This window comes from Meriones unguiculatus, chromosome 1 (genome assembly GCF_030254825.1).
Source record: "Meriones unguiculatus strain TT.TT164.6M chromosome 1, Bangor_MerUng_6.1, whole genome shotgun sequence".
Lineage (NCBI taxonomy): Eukaryota > Metazoa > Chordata > Mammalia > Rodentia > Muridae > Meriones > Meriones unguiculatus.
This window is the reverse complement of record NC_083349.1, coordinates 2736520-2758048: the sequence shown is the minus strand read 5'-3', so window position 1 is coordinate 2758048 and position 21529 is coordinate 2736520. Positions and strand designations below refer to the sequence as shown.

The 21529-nt window shown below is 43.8% G+C and overlaps 1 protein-coding gene across 6 annotated transcripts in view; it reads right to left on the bottom strand.

Moving 5' to 3' along the window:
- Positions 1–21529, bottom strand: part of Hps5 (HPS5 biogenesis of lysosomal organelles complex 2 subunit 2) — a 38954-nt gene that overhangs the window by 6243 nt on the left and 11182 nt on the right. For 3 of the 6 annotated variants that reach the window (XM_060378705.1, XM_060378707.1, XM_060378714.1), the window contains exons 7-21: positions 20780–20992; positions 20461–20532; positions 17302–17390; positions 16434–16612; positions 15652–15810; positions 14420–14606; positions 13668–13791; positions 11978–12127; positions 11400–11471; positions 10540–11117; positions 6352–6472; positions 5997–6152; positions 5055–5174; positions 4108–4221; positions 1872–1978 (exon numbers count right to left, since the gene is read on the bottom strand). In XM_060378705.1, the coding sequence (XP_060234688.1) occupies positions 1872–1978; positions 4108–4221; positions 5055–5174; positions 5997–6152; positions 6352–6472; positions 10540–11117; positions 11400–11471; positions 11978–12127; positions 13668–13791; positions 14420–14606; positions 15652–15810; positions 16434–16612; positions 17302–17390; positions 20461–20532; positions 20780–20992 (2441 nt within the window). Of the gene's footprint in view, positions 1–254; positions 526–1251; positions 1302–1871; positions 1979–4107; positions 4222–5054; positions 5175–5996; positions 6153–6351; positions 6473–10539; positions 11118–11399; positions 11472–11977; positions 12128–13667; positions 13792–14419; positions 14607–15651; positions 15811–16433; positions 16613–17301; positions 17391–20460; positions 20533–20779; positions 20993–21529 lie in introns of those variants that run through there. The other 3 variants (XM_060378711.1, XM_021655208.2, XM_060378715.1) reach the window with 3 other exon arrangements.

The following is a 21529-nucleotide window of genomic DNA, read 5'->3' as shown; positions in this document are numbered from 1 at the left end:
CAAAAGCCATTCTTAAAGAAACTGAGGACGCACACTCCTGGGACACACATGAACCTCAAGAGTAGCTTGATCTTGATTATGAGTAAAACTTTACTTTGGCTTCCTCTTTTACTCTACAGTCAACAGATGTGTCTCAGTCTCCTCATGTGCTAGCGAGTAAATGAGACATGACTCTGCACTCCCGCCCATCTCCCTCTGTGAGTGTGAGAGCCCACGTGCCCAGGCACCACTGAGTGATGACAGGCTGGCATTACCTCTGCCTTCTCTCAGCAATCTTCAGGATGTCACAGGTTCTGGTAAACTTTTCTGACAACTCAAGGGCCAGGCCACACTCCTGCAGCAGTGACGAGGCCCGATCTGGGCCCATGGCCTTAGCTAACAGGAGTGCCACACTCTCCACATTGAGGGGGGCAGGCCCATCACTGAGGCTTCCGTTTAGTGACTCCTGAGGGGCTGGCCTTGCGCTCTTGTTCTGAAGCAGATGCAGGAGAAGCTTCCATTCCTCCAAGGTCTCGGGGACCCACCCTGCACACAGAAACAATACTGGGGTTGACCCAAAGCATGCAGGCTCCATACATGAAGCACCAGAACTGTAAGGACACTTAAAAACAAACACATTCACGAACAGAGTCTCAGCCGACAATACCACATGCCTGTAATCCCAGGACTCAGGAGGCTACAGCAGGCAGATCTCTATTGAGTTAGAGGCCAGCCTGGTCTACAAAATGAATCCAGGACAACTAGGGCTGTTATCCAGAGAAACCCTGTCTCAAAACAAACAAAAAACCCAACAACAAGAAAAACAGGAAACAGAGTCGCTTCACCTTAGCCCAAACCTTCTGAACACACAGAATTAAAAACCATCCTCAAACTTTCTGGATTTGCAATGAGGAACACAACAGACACAACCTCCACAGTCCTGCAGCAATCAGGTTAACACAGCCTTACATATATATGTAAACCACTATTTAGAAACCAGGTTGAGTGTCTGAAGGAGAATAGGACTATAGACGTGCAGGTGCATTCAGAGCAGCAGAGAAAGGTTCTACGAAGAAGCAATACCCGAGCAAAAGCTAGAGGATGAAACAGGCAGGGGGAAACATGCAGTCTGCATGGCATCCAGCCTTCGAGTAGGGGCAAGCAGGGGAGGCTGACGCAGATGACACAGTAGAGAATGTGACACAGCAAAGACCCAGCTGAGCTCTTGAAAGCCTACAGTGCGTGGTGCATGACTTCAATCCCAGCACTTACTTGGGAGGCAGAGGCAGCCTGGGCTACAGCCAGGGCGACACAAAGAAACCCTGTCTCAAAACAAGAAACTGTCAGTGAATATCACTAACAGCGTGCGGCGAGGAGAAGATGATAGGTCAGGTCCACGGGGAAAACTTAACGAGTGCCAGGGCTTTCAGGGAGGAAGCTACATTGCTCAGCTGTTTTTAAGACTGATTTTGTGTGTGTACACATGTGTGCGCACACACATATGTGAGAACATATGTAGGGGTGTCCACAGTAGCAGAAAAGGAAATCAAGAGTCCCTGGAGCTGGAGTTATGGGCAAGTCTGATCCACCCGGCGTGGGGTGACGGGAAGCAAACTCTGGTCCTCTGCAGGAACGGCAGGTGCTCACGCCTGCTGGCCATCATGGCAGTCCTCATTTTTTGCCTCACCTGGGCAAAGCGGGAGAGCTGGTCCTGGTGGTGTGGGCACCGGGGAGCTGCTGGGCTGACCAACTGGGCTACCAACCAGGCCCAGATCCAGGGCTCTGAGCTGGTCCACACCCCAGCATCCACCCCATCTGTGAACTGCTTCCTGCAAAGCTGGGAGAGACTTGCAGAAAGCACAGTGAGGGGTTCCCAGCTGGGATTTACATACCATTGTCCCCCTCCATCAGGCTTATGTCATTCAGGTACACAATGTTGGTGAAGGCCTCTCTCCTCCTCTCCAGCTCCAGACACAGTGTAAGATACCCAGGCCAGAAACTTAAAGAGACAAAGTTGATGAGAGGAGTGTGCAGTAAATGTCTACAAACTGCCCTGCCCGTATTAGCCCCTCGGGTCCTTAAGGTCTAAGGTAAAAGTGGATTAAAATTAAAACCCAGAGTTAACTTGCTGTTTTAAGATATGTCTTTTTCAAGCTTTTTATTTATTTTAGAAAACTTTTTAAAAAAATTTATACGTATGGGTATTTTGCCTACACATATGTCTATGGACCACATCTGTGTCTGCTGCCCAAGGAGGCCAACAGTGGGTACTAGAGGCCCTGGAACTGGAGTTATAGACAGTTGTAAGCTGCACATGAATGCTGGGAATTGAACTTAGGTCCTCTAGAAAGTGCTCTTAACCCCTGAGATTTATTTTTATATTGTGCATATAAATGCTTGGTCTCTACATGTTTCTGCATAATATACATGCTCAGTGCCCCCAGAGGCCAGAAGAGAGCATCAGGTGCCCTGGATAGAATGATATCAGTGGTAAACATTTATGTAGGTGTTAGGAATTGAATCTGGGTCCTTTGCAAGAATAGCAAGTGTTCTTAGCAACAAGCCATCTCTCCAGCTGCTAGAAGTAAGTTTTGCAACTAAATATTGGTGAGCACATGTGGCTAGTGGGCGGAGCAGCAGAATCTTTCCACTATCACACACCCTCTACTCGACAGCCTTAATGTAGTGCACTGAAGAAACAAAGCTTTATGTGCTTTGCAAGTAGTTTTGTTTTTAATTTGTCCCTTTATGTACAGGTTGTTTGCCGGGGTGTATGTATATGTGCCACATGCCTGTCTGGCCCCAGTGGAGGATAGAGGAGGGTGTCAGAGCCTCTGGGACTGGAGTTACAGGTGGCTGTGCTGAGAATCAAACCTCGATCCTCTGCAAGAGTACAGTGCTCTTAACCCCCGAAATAGCCCCTGCTTTTTAAGTTTTAACATTCAATACACAATCAGGACGTGTCTCCAAATCTCAACCCTTCACTTTCTCCTTGGTGCTCTCCCTAATCACCAACCCCTCATCCTGTAATAATTAACACAATCTCTTCCTGTGGGCTTTCCTTTCTTGGGTATGACACTAGATATAATCTCTGGAGAGTCTAAAAGGAAGCCAGAGAGATGGCTCAGCAGGTCACGGCCCTTGCTGTCATGCTTGACAACCTGAGTTCAATCCCTGGTATCCACTTGGTAGAAAAAGAGAAACAACTCTAGAAGGCTGCTCTCTGATATCCACACAGATGACAGGGCATGCACATGCCCCTCCCCAAATCAAATTAAGATAGAACAAACAACTTATTATTTAAGTCCAAAAGGTTAGCTCCTGACCTCTCCACCTGCCACCTAGCCAGCCTCATACCTATTTATCAATGAACAAATAGGTATCACATAGTTGTCAATGCATGAACTACCTCTAAGGGGGAAGATGAAGGTCCTCTAAAAAATACCAGGTGTACCAGGTGCAGCAGAAGCCAGTACACCTAGACAGTGCCTAATCCTCTCATTAGCAGTGTGGGTTTTCATCTTCTTACAGCTTCCCCTCAGCAGATCCATCCTGCCCCATGGTCTCCAGGGCCAACTCCCAATCTCTTCCCCTCCTGAACCCTTCACCAGGGAGCCTATTCTGATCTCTCCCTTCTTGGAAATCTTGCAGACTGTTCTATAATATAGAACAGCCTGAAAAGTGGCTCTAAAAACTGGACAGAGGGAGTACAAGGAACTCAAGAGGCCATTTTCTCCTAACATTACAGGAACAAAATTGCAAAAATTGCTGATGTTTACTGTCACAACACGGGGCTGGAGAGATGGCTCAGGACTTAGATCACCAGCTGCTCTCCAGAGGACCTGGGTTCCACACTCAGCACCTACATGGTGGCTCACACCTCTCTGTAACTACAGTTCTAGGAGACATGATGCCCTTTTCTGGTCTCTGTGGTACGCAGACATTCATGCAGGAAAAACAGCCAAACACAGACAATAAAAATGGTGGCACTTTATCTTAAGGTGCATTTACACTTTAGTATCAAATTGAATCCTTACATAATAAAGCACACAAAATAAAGCAGGACCTTAACTAGGTTATGTCCGGACCCCAGTCTCCACACCAGCATCTGCAAACGTCCTCACTCACCCATAAGACCTACAGATGTCAGCCATTTTCTCTTTGGTGGTAAAGTCTGCAGGAAGTTTAACCAGAAGAAAGATCAGCTGACTATAACCCCAGGAAAGCAAGTGTGAATGGGGCCTATGAAATGAAAGAATACAGCAAGTCAAGTAGGAAATAAACTCTATAAAGTACTTTGTAGTCATCTGATAGGTAAGACTATAGGTGAAGCATATTCCATTATTATACTGTCCAAATATTTTGCTCTTAAAAAATAAAAAATAGCTACTTTTAACTTGGTCATCTTGAAATGAAACAAACAAAAAAACCATTGAAAATAGGGCCTGAGGGTGTATCTCAGTGTTAGAGTGCCTTCCTAGTAAGCAGGTTCTGAGTTTAACCCTAACACTGATCAAAACCTTGATTCTATCACTTATAGGCACTCTGTATCATTCTAGGCCTTTTTCCAAGGAGTAAGTCAAACAAAATAGGCATTTGGCAGGAAGCAGTGCTTTCAAAAGTGCTTCCCTTAAAAGAAAATACAAGGACTGTTTCTGAATCGCATACTAGTGTTTTTTTCTTTTTTCCAGATTCTATTTTTTTCAAATCCTACTGGTACATTTACAAATTAGTTGACATGTCTTTTGAAAGAAAACACACACACAGTTTTTTTGTTTTGTTTTAAGACAGGCTAATTCAGGGTTCACTGTGGATCTACCAAAGAGCTGCAGGGAGACCAGTTTAATTCTTTGAAGTTATGTGCAAATTTTTACATGAATGTGCATTTTTCTGAATGGAATCGTGAGATTCTTTTAGAGTTTGTAAGCTCACAAGTGTTCAGAACCACTAGGATTTACACGGATATGTAATCTCATTGCTCCCAGTACTTGGTTAAGTTTTTCTACTGCTGTTCCTAAACTAGCATGAACGCTGTAAGTGAACATACAAGCAATTCCACTTGGAAGACGGTTTACCTGGGATGTCCTTCATCATCCACTGTACTTGTGCTTGGCGGAGCATCATGGGACACTGCCAAAAGCAGCCAGTCAAGTCTTAAAGATTCTGGTTGTAGAAGAAACTCAAGGAAGGATGGCCTGAGAGCAAGTTGGGGAGAAAAACCACTAATCTTCACGAGAAAGAACACAGTGTGGGGCTGGAGAGAAAACGACTGGGGGACAACCCGAAAGCTCCTGCACTGCAAACACCTGGAAACGCCCGTGAGAGCATCCGTCTACCAAATGACAACCAGCTGTGAGCGAAGGAAAAAGCTGGGGGGAGACCCATGTGGCAAACAGAAAGTTTCCAGTCTAATAACTAAATGGGAAATGGGAGTTTCCTGCTATGGAGAGGAGAAACGATGGCTCAGCCTAAGAGTAAAAGGGCAGAAACAGATCCACCCCTGAAAGCGGCGCCACTTCAATGAAAAGCATTGGCCAGCAGGGACTGAGAAGCTTGTCAGCTTTAGCGGAAGCCCTACTGAGTCAAGAATTTTTGTTTTCTTTTTGAAGATTATTTTTTATTTTCTATATCTGTCGCTTGTCACAGGTTTGTACTACCGTGGAAGGTCACTGAAGAGGGCATCAGATCTCCTAGAACTAGAGTTACAGACTGCTGTGGGCTGTCATGTGGGTGCTGGGAATGGAAGCTGGGTCCTCTGCAAGAGCAGGAAGTGCTCTTAACTGCTGAGCCATCTCTCCAGCACAAAGGACTTAACTTTACACAGAGAACCTGAGACCCTCCCAGAGAATGGAGGTAAAGTGTGCTACGTGTGCATCTGCGATGTGCTGCAGGGGTGATGGGGATTAAAACGGACCAAAGCCTCATCTTCCACAGTAGCTAACAATGAAAATATGACCACTGGCGATAAAACTGAAACAATTCTCCACCTAAAATAGAGACTACACACGCCTTCTCACCACTGATCTTCAGGCCTTGATTTCACCAGACTGTCTAGATAAGCCAAAAACTGAGCAGGATGATGATGGCAAAGCTGTGCGATGTCCGAAGGAGAGATGGAAGGATAAAACTTGATGAAGGCTCGAAGGGCAGACTCCCCAAATCTGTCATACAACCTGCATTTGAAACCAGAGCACATCAGTTTCCAGTTTCAATGCCAGAACCTGGCTTGGTTATACTAAGGACTCCTAAGAAATAAGAACAAATACTCTAATAAGAAACTGCACAATATGCAAACGAGCCAAACTTTAGATCCCAAGCCATAAAAACACTGTAGATGTTGGGTTCCCACAAACAACATAGATGACAACCTACCGGGTGGCAAATGCAATCAACAAGGGGCTATCGGAAGGGACGGCGCCATCGAGCAGCTGCAACCCTGCGGACAGATCTCCTTCTTCCAGCGCTGCGTAGGCAGGATTAGAACTTGCCATTTCTGAAAAGTAAAGCACAGCCTTTCCCTTCACCTTTCTGCTGCAAATGTTCCTGGACACATTCATTCAACAGTCTTTATCACACACTACTGTCACCCACTAGGGCAAGGTCCCAACATCTGTTAAGCTCAGCAGGCAACAAAAACAAAACCTACCGTTATATAATCTCAACATTCAAAGACCATAAAGTCAAATCGGGAAAGAAAACTCACTCGGATATTTATTTTTGGGTATGTGTGCTGCTGTTCCTAAAGGTCAGAGGAGATCATTGGATCCTCTGGAGCTAGAGCTGAGCCAGCTGATGTGGGGCGGGGAACCAAACTCAGGTCCTCTGAAAGAGCAAAGCACTGGCACCTAACCACTGAGCCTCCTCTTCAGACTCACTGAAATTTTCAGAGGACAAAAGAACAAATAGTGACTATGAAAGTGACTACTATGCTTTAAAAAATAAGTTTATAGGACGTGTGTGTGTGTGTGTGTGTGTATACAAGCCACATCTCTATTTTCAAAGGCAAATTGTTCAGTTTTTATACAACCAATACCCCATATCATCTTGTAGAATTGAATTTAGTAAAATTAATTTAAAAATAGTTGACCTTGAAAAAACAGCACTCAAGCAAATACTTATCCTAAGAAAAAAGAACTGACTTTTGGGAGCAGCCAGAAATCATTTACAGCCAAAATAGTGAACGAAGTGAGTGGCAATCTAGTTAAACACCTTTTCAGAGGGCTGGGTATGGTGGCACATGCGTTTAATCCCAGTACCTGGGAGGCAGAGGCAGGTGGATCTCTGGGTTAGAAACCAGCCTGGTCTACAGAGTGAGTTCCAGAACAGCCAGGACTACACTGAGAAACCCTGTCTCAGAAAAAAACAAACAAAAGAAAACAAACCTTTCCTGGTTAAAAAAAAAAAAAAAAAAAAAAATCAGGCCTGGGGGTTTAAGCCTTTGATCCCAGCACTCAGGAGGCAGAAGCAGGTGGAACTCATGAGTTTGAGGCCCAGCCTGATCTACACAGTGAGTTCCAGAACAGCCAGAGCTCTATAGAGAGACCTGTCTCAAAAGAAAAAAAAAAAAAAAAAGAAAAGGAATGAAAATAAAAAGGGTATGATTCTGAACTTAAGTAAATGAGTTTTTTCCCCCAGTAGTTTTCATGGTCCTGAAGATATATGCAAAGAACAGTTTCAGAACCATGAGAAAAACAGTCACTCAGCTGGCCCTGATGTGGGAAGGAACCATGAGGAAAACAGTCACTCAGCCGGCCCTGATGTGGGGAGGAACATGAGGAAAACAGCCACTCAGCCGGCCCTGATGTGGGGAGGAACCATGAGGAAAACAGTCACTCAGCTGGCCCTGATGTGGGGAGGAACATGAGGAAAACAGCCACTCAGCCGGCCCTGATGTGGGGAGGAGGGCTCCCCGGGGCTGGCAGGAGAGCAAACTGGTGCAGCAGCTATGATAATCAATGTAGAGGTCTGTCACACAGCTGGAACTACATCTACCGTAGGAACCAGCTACACCACTGTTGGGCATTCATCCCGAGTCGACACGCCAAAGATGCCTGCTCACTCATGTCGCTGCAGTGCTCACAGCACCCAAGACACCAAACCAGCCTGTATGTCTATCAGCAGATGAGTAGATTAAAAATGGTGCATACTCAGATGGAATTTATGTAGTCATAAAGGAAAATGAAATCATGACGTGCAGGAAAATGGATGCCACTGGAAATAAGCCAGACTCAGAAAGACAAATGCCACATGTTTTGTCTTACGTGGATACAGAGAAAGTAACAGAAGAGAACTGAAGGAAAAAAGGCATCAGCTGCAAGGGAGAAAGAGAAGGCAGGAAATGAATGAGAAAAAGTATAATGACACATATATGAAGATGCCATGATGCCTTACTTTCTATGATCACCTAAAAAAATAACTATTATCAATGTGTGTTTCTATGTATGAGGTAGGACTGCATGCCACAGCATACATGTGGAGGTAAGAGGACAACTGTGAGGAGTGCCTTCTCCTTTCGTCTTCCTATAGCAAGTGCTTGTACACTCTGAGCCATCTTTCTAATCCCCAAGATTAAAGGCAAAGCTAAACAATGAAACACATCCTTCCTAACTGAAACATCATCAGGTCGGGTGGCGCCTGCCTCAAAGCAGTCTTTATCTTCTCCTTAAAGAGAAGCATTTGCCCCACAGTGCTTCCCATTTGACTGCTTCAGGCAGGAACCTGAGGAAGCTTCACGCACCCCAAACTTCAGCTGTGCCCTGCATGTGCTACAGTAGCAGTGCAGCAACAACCACCACCACACTCACACATTTTTCTGCCGGTTTCTGGGGATCAAGGTTGAGTATGATCACATGACAAGAAAAAAGACGCAATTTAAGTTAGAAACACTGTCAAACATTCTATCTGAAAAGAAGTATCTTCCTATTTCACACAAAATACTTAGGCTTTTAAGCTGCTATATGTGAACTGAAGCAGAACTGTAACTGTATATGCATTTTTACAATATTTTTTATTAATATATGAGTGTTCTGCTGCTTATACACCTGCATGCCAGAAGAGGGCATCAGATTACTTCATGAACCACCACGTGGTCGCTAGGAGTTGAACTCAGGACTTCTGGAAGAGCAGCCACAGCTTTTAACTGGTGAGCCATCTCACCAGCCCTAGATGCCAGGAAGCTAAAAGACCTTTAATGTAGATAATATGCAAGTATGTATACCCATGGCAATTCACTTTGGGCAATGAAGAAACTGTTTAAAATCTCAATTGCTGGAGACAACATGGTATCTGCTACTCAGGCAGAATTCCAAAGGGGGGAGGGACCTCAAAACCCGGGTAACAAAGCAGAGGAAAGAGCAACACATGTGAACATGTCTGTGAGGATGACAGCTGGCATGAGCTACAGCCAAGCCTGAGCAGACACTGCTGGCTGTGCAACATAGACCTACACACTCCCCACCCTCCTGTACACAAGAACTGGACAGGGACTGCATTTCCTCTGCAGTTAGGGCGTGCTGGGGGAAGGGATGCTCACCAGTGTCATGTGAAACAAGACTGGTAAGCCAGGTGGCACTCCCCAGATACACGAAGCCAGCCTTAGCCATGAACCTTAGGGAAGGAGAGAGCTGAAAACACTATAGCGAACTTCAAGGAACTTCCTGGACTCCACAAAGAAGAGAGCTGCCCACTGAGCGAAGGAACAGCTCTCCCAGACCCTTAAACAAGCAAGAAATAAAGTGTGTATCTGAGCTGGACTATGATTACAGCCGTCTAGCCTGCCCAGCCAGCATCTCTGTGCCTCCATCACCTCATCTAAAATAGTTCATCTGCTCTGAAGTCTGGTACAGAATGAGCATTTACCACATTCTGTAGCACACTGTATACTCAATATATAGTATACTCTTTTGTGTTAGCAAGCCACTGAAAGAATTTTCTGCACCTTCCCATATCTGCACTCACAAACATTTTACTTTTACCCCAGCTGTTCCAACATTGCTATAACATTTTCTGAATGTCACTTTAAGAAAAACAAAACCAATTTCTTATAATAGAGTAACAAAGTAAGTCAATGTTTGAAGAACTATTAAAGCTTAAATGAGTAGAAAACAGAATCATTGAGATAGCTCAGTGGAAAAGATGCTTGCCACCTACTCTGACACCAGAGGTCAATACTGAGGACCCACAGGATGGAAGGAGAGAAGTGACTCCAAAGTTGTCCTCTGAGCCCTACAATTGTGCCATGATACACACACGTATGCAGGGGTTCACATGGACACATGTGCATGCACAAACTGACACAGAGAGCGGAGGGGCTGGAGAGATGGCTCAGCAGTTAAAGCACTTGCTGCTCTTGAAGAGGACATTGGGTTTGATTTCCACCCACATACAAGAGGAGGCACACAAGCCACCTATAACTCCTGCTCCAAGGGATCTGATGCTTCTTTAGGCTTCTTCAAGCATGCATATAGCACACAGCAAGAGAAGCACATATACATACACATAAATATTTTTTAAGAGAGCGAGGAGAAAACAGAAGGGAAGGCAATGCTACCTGACAGTTACCTTTCAGTCCTTCAATAAAAGTGTCCCAGACACAAGGGCTGTTGGTGTAACTCAGCTTGATACTATCCTTTGCTCTTTTCAAGTCCAGGAGGAAAAAGTACTTCTTTAGGAACTGAGAAGCCAGGGTTTCAGGAGAGAGCTGCTGAGGAGCACTGTCCACAGGTCCTCCTATGCTTTCCACCGCAGAGGTCAACACGTTCAGCTCCAAGCACAACATTGTCAGTTCCACCAGGTCCTTCTGAAGGCTGTTTGCTATGGTGTATGGAGAACGCACTCGAAAGCTGCTGCCCAAGGGCTCCCTAAGGCTGCGTACAGAGCCACAGGCTGTTTTACCACCAGTTTCTTCAAGGCCTAAAGAGACCGTTCTTTCTTTTTCACTTTCTTCATCTAATATTCTCTTTTCTGACTCGTTATGGAGGTGCACATCCAGATCCGATTTCACAGGTAGATTGCTAGTACTGGAAATGCCAGCAAAGTCCTCCATGGCAAATGTTTTTTCTAACTGTGGCAGCCACTCTTGTAAAACCATTCTTAGTGACTTGGGTTCAAACAAAACCAGAGGATCCAGTAACTTGGTCCTGTGAGAAACAGACAAATGTAAAAGTTGCTTCATTTGCTTTTTAAAAACAGATTATTTCAGTTTAAACAATTAACTGGTAAACCACGCTCACCTGGGATAGATGTTGCTTTTGAGCTCTTTAAGTGACAACTATCCCAGCAAGCCAACAAGACACTGGAGTACATTACTGATTACTGATCATCCGTTGCAAATAAGGCTACCTCTGACCTACAGAGTCAAGCCCACTACTGCCTTTGGACACAAAGGCCAACCCCACTCACTGTACACCCTCCACGCTCACATTGCTTCTGCTGTCACTGCTGTGAGTTCTTGAAGCCTGTCTTCTTCAGGAGGCTGACCAATTTCTTTCTCCCTAAGAAAGCATGGAAAAGAAAGAATCCTATTCACAGGCATTAGGGACAAGCAAAGCTTTCTTAACCCAAGACTTCTGCTGCTTACCAAATGGCAAGTATGTTACATGCCACATTGACTTAGAGAATCTTATTCCCCATTATCTTCATCAAATTTTCAGTTCTAATTCATCAAGCAATGACACATCCTAGCGCTGACTGGCCAGACAGTATTAATGACTTAAAGTTACAAGCTAGTCAGAAGAGCTAGGACAAGACCTAGATGTTAGTCATCGCTTAATCTAACACTTCTCTGACATTCCAGGAATGTGACAGGATGACAGAGAAAAAAGTGAATGAGACATGAAACCAAAACTCTGTTAATTCCTTGTAAACTGTGGAATTTGCAGTTTCTGAGCTATGCAACAGTCTCCAGAGAGCAGTGTCACCCAAAGTCTCCAACAGTACAGTCTATGGCTTCTTCACACTGGCAGCTCTCCTAGCTTTCCAGACTCAGACACAGACTTACTCAGGGTCTTCCTCCAAAGGGCACGGAACTGCATTCACTTCCTCTTCATGTGCTTGCTCGACATCCTTGGACTCAAATATCTCTTTCATCTCTGGGCTTCCATGAAGGGTGCCAATTTTCTCAGTAGTTTTACGCACAAAGCTAGAAACACTGGAAGTCAAATACCAAAAAGCTAACATGAAAACATATCAGCACTGTCGAGAGTCGATATGTAACAGTAGTTATATATTACAGCTGCCATAGCACTTGCTTCTGATGTTTTTATCCTTCTATTAGTACTCTAGGCCATCTTGAACTTCTCAACAAGACAGACTCTGCTTATAGCAAACGAGCACACTCTCTGATCACCCACACTTCACAGGAGGCTCATATAAACTTAGAATAAAGTGATTCTTTGTGTTTATAAAACTGTCCTGAAGCTGGGAAGCAGTGGCACACACATATAATCCCAGCACTCAGGAGGCAGAGGCAGACAGATCTCTGTGAGTTCCAGGCCATTCTGGTCTATGAGTAAGTTCCAGGACAGCTAAAGCTACACAGAGAAATCCTGTCTCAAAAAAAAAATAAAGACAACAAAACACTGTCCTGAATAAGTCATCGCTAAAGGGAAGATCTCTAATCCAGTTGTCTCTGCAATGTAATGTCTCCTTCAACTCAGGCAAGTTAAGCGTGTGGCCATCAGCCACTTCCTGGTCAGAAAACAAGGAACTTCTTCATGGAACTTAGCTCCCAACTTTTCGCAACAGACCTTCTACACAGAGGAATGTGCACCTAGCAGGACTTGGGAAGTAGCTGGGCAGAAAATACATCTCTCTTGTTCTCAGCACCAAGACTGGTTTCACATACGAACTAGGAAGAATTCTCAGAAATCTCCAATTGTTCCAGATATGGCTGTATACACTTTTAACCCCAGCATTCGGGAAGCAGAGGCAGGTGGAGCTCTGTGAATTTGATGCCAGCCCAGTCTACATGTGGAGTACCATGGCAGCTAGAGCTATATAGTGAGGACACGTCTCAAGAAGTGGGGGAAATCCTCCATTTATGACCCTTTAAGTGAAAAAGGATCAAGAAATGACTAAAAGTAATGCAAGACACCTTGATTCTCAGTGGTTGATTCCCAGTACCCAAATGAGGGCTCACAACTACCCGTAACGCCAGTTCCAGGGGATCTAACAGAGCCTAGCTTCCACAGGCACCTGCACACACATGGTACACATAAACTCACACAGCCTCACACACATAAATACAAATACATAAATCTTTGCATACACAAAAAAAGACTAATGGGCCAGAGAGATGGCTGAGCAGGTACAGGCACTTGCCACCAAGCCTGACAGGATGAGTTAGTCCCTAGAATCCGCACAGGAGAAAGAGAACTGATGAGACAAAGTTGTTTCCTTCCTCCACGTGGACACACTATGGCATACAGGAGGGAAGAAACTACAATATTTAATTCTGGTATGTCTGGTATACGGGTCTCATCTACAACTTACATACTAAGCTTCACAAACGAAGAGGAACACTTCAGTTCTCAGGGTTGAAAGGAGAAATTAGCAGTTCATATTAACAGTTTATTAGAGAAATAGCTTGAGACCTTTTTATCATTTAAAATCTTTTCCTTCTCAGTATGTCAGGTGATAACTGAAGCAAAGTGAGAAATGGAATCAGATGACAAGACTGCCTTGTTTACCTTTCTTTGACAGCCTGAAGAGATACGAGGGGAGATGGAGAGCGAAATGGCAGCGGAATGCTGAAGGGCAGAAAAGCTTCATTCTTATCTATCTCAGACGTCTCTGGACTGTGGAAAACACTGTCTAATAAGTAGAAGTAGGGAAAAACAAACATCTAATCACATGGAAGTTTTTTAAAGGACCAAACAAATTCATAAATGAATAAAGCAAAGGAAATGAAGGATTCTATACCAAAATCATAACTGATCCAGATACAAATGAGCACAGAACACAGGATTATGGGATGCATGGATGGTCCACGTGAAACACTGAGCCAGGTACCTTTATCAACTACTAACCCTGAATCCCCACAAGCCACAAGGGTAGTTTAGAGTGTCTACTAATCTCTTCTCAACAGTTCAGTCACAGGAATGCTGGAACATTGAAAAGGGAAGGCAATGGCTCCCAAAACTGAAGCCATCTTTCATTCCTGGTGGAAAATAATGTGGTTAGTGAGGTAAAATTCTTCCTTATTTTGGCTAATGCTCTGTCTTAACCTGTGTAGCATTTTTTATGCATGACACACATTAGGCACTTTACAAATGTTAGTTCAAACAAGAGTTAAAGAGCAACCTATACATCACCAACTTCTAGCGGCCAGCAGATCTGTAGGCCGCTAGTCTCTACCAGGAAGAAACTCTCTGCAGATTATCCTGGCAATTTGCAGTGAGCAACTGTTCCTCATCAGTGACTAACAAGAGACACTCATCACCTTCATGTCTGTTCGCACCACAGCTGTGCTCTGGCTGCTCCTCTTCCTGGTGCGAGGCAAATTCTTTAAGTCTCTCATCTTCTGAGAAAGTCTGGCTGTGAAGGGAGCAAGAGTCTTCGTCGGACTGACTGTCTCTTCTACTACTGATGATACGGTAAATACCAGAGTCCAAGATGCTAAAACTTTCCTAAAAATGAAAATAACTCCCCTCAAGATCAAAGTTCTCCATGTAACGCAACACAGCCTTTCAGAAGGATGACAATACTAGAGCGGAAGGTCAGCGCCAACAGCTACAGCTCCTCAGCACACACTAGCAAAGAGCGGGCAGCTGGCACCCCCGTGTCAGATAAGCTAGCGATACTGTGTCGCCCACCACAGCACTCAGCCTGTCCTGCCTTTGGAAAACAGGCAGTGAGAAAGGGGGTTGGAATGAGGCAGTCCTGAGCAGCACTGAGACCTCAGATAACGTCAAACATCTGAAGTCACAAACTGAAAGCGCCTTACTAAACATGGAGCTATGTGAACAACTTGGGAACAGCGAGCAGTAAACAGTGACAAACAAATGTAGCTTCAAGACACCTGATTTTCCCCACTGCTCACCATGGAAAAAGGCTCCCCTGTTACATGTTGGATTCTGAATGTGTCCATGTATTGATGCCCAATCTATGGTGCTACTGGGGGGTGGTAAGCCTTTGAAGTGGGGCTCAGTAACAGTATGCCCTTGAATGAGATACTGGGACCCCATCCCTGCTTTGTTTCCTTCTTGGCTTCCTGGATGCTATTAGGTGAACAGCTTTCTTCTACCATGTTCTCCTTGCCAAAGGCCTAATGGAAAATACCAACCAACCATGTATTAAATTTTCTCAAATCACAGTTTGCACCCTTCCCTTTTTACACACTGTTTACCTCACGTAGTCTATCAAAATAACAAAAAGAAAAAGCAGACATCTCCAAGCCACTATTCCCCAAAAAAGTACTACGGGGAAAGCAAAAAAATCCTTGTACTTACTAAAAAACTCTTAAAAGAGTTACTGAGCTGGCAAATGGCTCAGGGGTAAAAAGGGCACCTGATGTCATATATGATGACCTGAGCTCAATACTCAGAACCTACATGGAGGAAGGAGAGAACTGATCCCTGAAAGATGTCCCCTGACATTTGTGCTTGCCCATGTGTGCATGCCGTCTTCCCTCAACATACATACTGAATGACTAAGTTAAGAAAGAGCACTTACATGTGAGGAAATGGAGCTTCTTCTACTACTGCAAGCTGAGTCCAAAGGCTCAAATTTTAAGATCAATTCATCCAGCTGAGAAATTAGTTCACTATAAGTTGTAGGGTCCAGCTCAGATTTCAAATGCTCCAATTTATCTGCAGTCAGTGTTTTTCTCGCCTAATAAAAGGATAAGAAACCACCAAGAAAACAGTTTACTGTTTGTAACTGCAGCTATATCCAAACAGCCAAAGTGCTAAAGGTGCTCCCACAAGAATAAACCTTCACAAGTGTTTTAAGAACGCTTAGTAAGCTAGGGAGATTTAATGAGAACATATTCTATATTAAGAACTAAGAGTTACCATTATGTATAATCATCCCCCTTAAAGCAAGCTCTGAAATTAAAATATATTTCTAAGTTAATATGATATTTTTTTCCCTTTTATTTTTCTTCTTCTTCTTTTTTTTCCCCCTTGGTTTTTCAAGACAAGGTTTCTCTGTGTAGCCCTGGTTGTCCTAGAATTCACTTTGTTGACCAGGCTGGCCTCGAACTCACAGAGATCCACCTGCCTCTACCTCTCAAGTGCTGGGTCTAAAGGCATGCACTAGCACCACCCACTTTGATATTTTCTTAAAACCAAAAATACACCACCTTCATTACCCTTCACCCACCCTCAGATACATCTGCCATGATTTCTTTGAAGACTTGAACTCTACATGTGTAAGTCACACAAAAAGGTTAATAAAGATAAGCAACTTTATAGCGATCCGTAATGAACATCCACAGGTCAACGCTAACTCACTCTGCTGGTGCTGATGGAATTTTGGAAGAGACAGCATGTGCGAGCAGCCAGGTCCCACAGGCCTCTCCTCAACAAGCGTTCCACACAGCGCTCCACAGATAACAGGGAAAGATGGGAGACTTTCCCGTTAAAGTGTAAACAAAACAACTCATTCTTGTAGACAGCTACATCCTGAATACCTAAAAACAAGCAAACAAACCCACAAAGACAGGATATTAACCAAACAGCCCTTGCTGCGTCTGTAAGGCCCAGCTGGGAATGCAGCTTGGCGACCAGGTACCTGCCCGGATGTACAAGGCCCACACTTGATCCCCAGCAGTAGAAGGAAAAACCCTACCATTTTACATGGGCTACAATCATAATTATAAAGTGAATAATATTTGGCTGAATGAAATGTCATCTCTTTTTATACTTGTATTTCAATAAAGAAATCATATTTAGATACTTTTGTAAGGCTAGAAAACAAAGCCCCACAGCTTCCTGATCTAAAAGCCTAAGTTTAAAATGCTATTTCCTGTGAAAAGGAATTGGGAGTGAGAAACCGGGCAACACGCTCTGGGCCAGACTGTAACCCTGCACAGAGCTATAGCCTGGAGCTCGCACAATAAGGTGGTCACTAACGACCCTCCTTTCTCTCTCGGGAGAAAGGACCCCAAAAGGCAAAACCAAGGAACTGTCTTATCAGAAATGCTACATTTTCCCGTATCTCTGGTTGTAACCACAAGTAAAGGAACTGGTTTTCTCTGTTAGTCACACACAATAACTATTCCCTGCATTTTCAACTTCTCACATTATAAAATTTCTCATAATTAATTTTCACATACAATTGTGAGACTAAAAGTTACCTAAGAAAGAAAAATATAATTACCCTTGACTTCACTCCAAAGAAGAACTTGAACATTCTGAGGAATAAAAATATAAATTCCGTTTTCTGTCCAAGTCAGCACACAGTGTTCACTGGAAGAAAAAATAAAAGACATCAAAAAATGACAAAATATAATTAAATAAACACAAACCTCAGGTTCACTAGAGCACAGAACTTTATTACTCCCTGGACTCAAACTCTCATTGGCTACTCAAGTTAAATAAGACTGTGCAAGAAAATACAGCGGTGACCAACTGAACAAACTTTACCATCTTCTTCCTAAGCCCAATGAAAACACAGCATCAAATGGTGCCAGATTGGGAAAATTTAGACACAAACACAAATAGCTTCTAGAAAAAGAAAAAGACGTGCTTAAGAAAGATTTATGTGACACTTTTTAAACTTCTCAGATATAATACAGACACTCGTTTAGACAGACCAACCACTTACAGTGAATCGCCTTTGGAGTCTCTGTCAGGAAAGGCAATATTCTGACTTTAGCAGCGTGTGTAGGTGACACAGGCTGAGAACACCTGGCCATACTAGAAGTATTATGAAGGGCTCCAGCTACATAATCTAGTGAGTCCATCAAGGTACAAGTATTACTTTATTTTATCAGAGATGAAATAACATGCCAGGGCCATTCAGCCTGAAGGTTCAAGGCCTCACATTTAGACTGGGGAGTGCAACTCCAAAGCTAGATCTTACCTCTGAATTTCACAGAACCTTTTTCCTTCAAACTCATTTATTCCAGAAAGTCATTCCCTGTTTCCTGGGGTCCTGATTATTACACTTTATTGAGTTATCAAATAGTAATAGATTCTCTAACTACCACAACCACCGATCCTTCATTTGACCCCCTTCACAGACACACAGACAGGCAAAGCACCAGTGCACATGAGATATCAATCAATCAATCATCAAAATTAATAGTAAGATCTGAGTCTTCAAAGAAACAAGAAACTTCCACTTCAAGGAAGGAAGAGAAAATAAATAACCCAGAGGCTAGAAAGATGGCTCAATGGTTAAGAACATTCTGTTCTTCCAGAGAACTCAAGTTCAGTTTGCAGCACCCACACCCAGCAGCTGATAACCGCTGCCAACTCTAGCAACAGGAGATCCACCACAGTGTCTTCTGACCTCCTCCAGTAACCACCCCCACAGGACAGGTATGTATACACACAAACACACACCTGGTAAAATGAATATAAAAGAAACAGTAGCTTTGATTAAATGAAGGCGACAAAGGAGACTTAAGAACCCAGGCTTATAATTCACACATTCTTCATCCTTCCATTCCTTCATGATGATAAACTGTGACACCAAAGATAAAAGAATTAAAAAGTCAAAGAAAAAATATAAACGAAAGAAGTCAAAGCAGCTGGGTGTGATAGCACATACCTATGATCACAGCACTAAGGAGACGAAGGCAATCTTAAACAGCAACAGCAAAGTCAGAGAAGAGAAAGAAGCCCCATATCCATTGTGACCTGAGTTAATGTAACCTTTGGGGAAAATATTAACATCTTCATTATATTTTAAAAGAGCTGTTGGTTGCCCTTTGAAAAACTCCAATCAGTAGGCCACTCTACTGAGTGCCTGCAAAAACACTATCATTCTTTGAGTTTTCACTTAGTTATAATAACTAGTAAAAGCTACTAGGAATAGCTGCTCACTGTAACGTGGAACTCAGACAGATCCCTCCACCCACGCGGTAGAGCAGCTGACAAACTCCAGAGTGGCTTAGTATTTGACTCTGTACCTAATGCAACTAGGTAGGCTAACCCCTAAGCGGAAGTGAACTGTCAGCCTGGAGCGGACCTTCATGTAAGTTACTTGTTAAGGACCTAAAAGACAGAGAGCTGGTTTCACTGAGCTTCCAAGAACAGGTTCCACAACTGCTTATGTGCCGTGTGCTCACACTGACACGCTACATCGTTACAGCAGCCCACCAAGTACAGAGTTTCTAAGAGGATGAGAACCTTTACCAGCGGGTACTGCCTGCCGGAAAGCTCCCTGACAATTATAAACTCTCCGACTGGTTTGGAAAGGGATCTCTTCATTTCTCTTATGTTCTGAATAGTATGCAACACAGTCACCGCCAAACTTCCCAGAAATAATTCAACATAAAAACAACCTTAAAAAGCTGGAAGTGGCCCTAGCTGGGCTGCCATGTCTGGCCTCAATGGGAGAGGATGTGTCTAGTCTTGCTGTGACTTTATGTACCATGGTGGGTTGGTACCCACTGAGGGAGGCTTCCCTTCTCTGAGGATGAAAGAATGGGGGAGTAGGAGAGAGTGTGAGGGTGGGACCGGGAGTCAAGGAGGGAGGGGGTCTGTGATCAGGCTGTAAAGTGAATTAAAAAATAAAATTAAATTAAAAAGCTGAGAGTGGGGCTGGAGACACAGCTCAGTGGTTAAAAGAGCTAACAGCTCTTCCAAGAAGACCTGGGTTCAATTCCTAGCACCTACATGGCGGCTCACAACTGTCTTTAACTCCAGTTCCCAGAGATCTGATACCCTCTGGCACCAGTCATGCAAATGATGTACAGACATATACACAGGCAAAATAAAATGTGTAAAAAAAGATAAAAATTTTAAAGAAGACATACACAAACATTCTCTCTCTTTCTCTCTTTAAAGTTGAAAGGCCTGACTGTAGTAACATGTAACAAAAGTCCCAGCTACTTGAGAGACCGAGAAAGAATTACTTGGTCCCAAGAATTTGAGGTCAGCCTGTGCAACACAGCAAGATTCCATCTGAGGTTCAGCTCAGTGGCAGACTCTGCTCATCTAGCATGCACAAGACTCTCCGTTTGATTCCCAGCAACACACATACACAAAATCTTTTTAAGCTCACTGGCTGTAGTTTAGCCTAGGTGTAGAGAAATAGCCATACAAGGTCCTGTGTTCACACTTGAACACCATTTTTAAAAATTGAAAAATAGGCTGGACAGTGGTGGGGGTGCATGCCTTAAATCCCAACTCTCAGGAGGCAGGCGAACCTGGGATCGAGGCCAGCCTGGTCTATAGAGGGAGTCCAAAAACAGCCAGAGCCACACACTGAGACCTTGTCTTGAAGAAACAAAACAAAATAAAAATAAAATAAACATAAAAGCAAATGGCCTCTGAATAAGGAGAAAAGGGCAAAGGAGAAACTTACCTAAGATGCAGGAGCCTGGGGAACGACAGCGACTGTGAGGATGCGACTGCATGGTCATACTGAGGCTCTGATCTGGAAGGTAAACAGACCTGGTCACTATAGAGAAAACGGGAACTGGAAAACAAATTCCTAAATGGCATCTCCCCTTACTGAAGTCACTGTAATCATAAAGACAGTTGTTAACAACTGTTCTGATGTCTCTAAATCGTTTAATAAAAATTCTCTCTCACTTTTAAAAGGTATAATCAAATCTGGGACATTGCACAGCTCCACAGATTTTAAGCCGAGGCCTCCAGGAGGCCCTGCCGTAAGTGGCTACCTTGTAGTAATCACAGGGAGGGGCGGCGACGACAGGAGCTTCTTGAACTGGTGTGTACTGAGCACCTCCCCATCGAAGCTCACTTCCCAAAGCCTGGAGCCTGGGCGCGCGCAGTAGATGAGAGGCTGCTGGAGCCCAGCACATCTTCCGGGGAAAAAACAAGCCCCATATTCTCCATCTCTTTCCTTATTTCCAATTTTCCAAAACTTTTCCCTAATTTCCAGCAACAAAGACAAAATAGATTTACTACAAAAAAGAAACATTAAAAGCAATCACATCAAAGAAGGAAAACTGGTACTACAAACCAGCATGGCCATATACTCCCACCCACAATGCCCTTTTCCTCTTTCTGTTCTGTCAGTACTACAGGAGAAAACAATGGCATAGATTGGTCCAAACGGGGCTGGTTACTAGAACCACCCTGTGACAGAAAGCCAAGCTCTTCACATCAGTACTGTTATTATTCACAGAATGAGCGAAGCCTGTTTCATATCCAAGAGGCATTACCACTTTATTTACTGTGAACCCTACCGACGGCTTTCCCCGTCACTATGCATAACATAATTTTTTTGATATTTCATGCAAGCTGTTATTTCCCAATTATCTCCAAGGCCTTCCCCCAGTACAAACATCCAATGAGCTCTTTCTTTTCTTAAAAGCCACGACCTTTTGAAATTCTGTGTCCTGGTACATTCTGTTCCCTGAGTGGTCCAGTTAGCGATGAGAGCTGAGCTCCATGAGATACAGAGG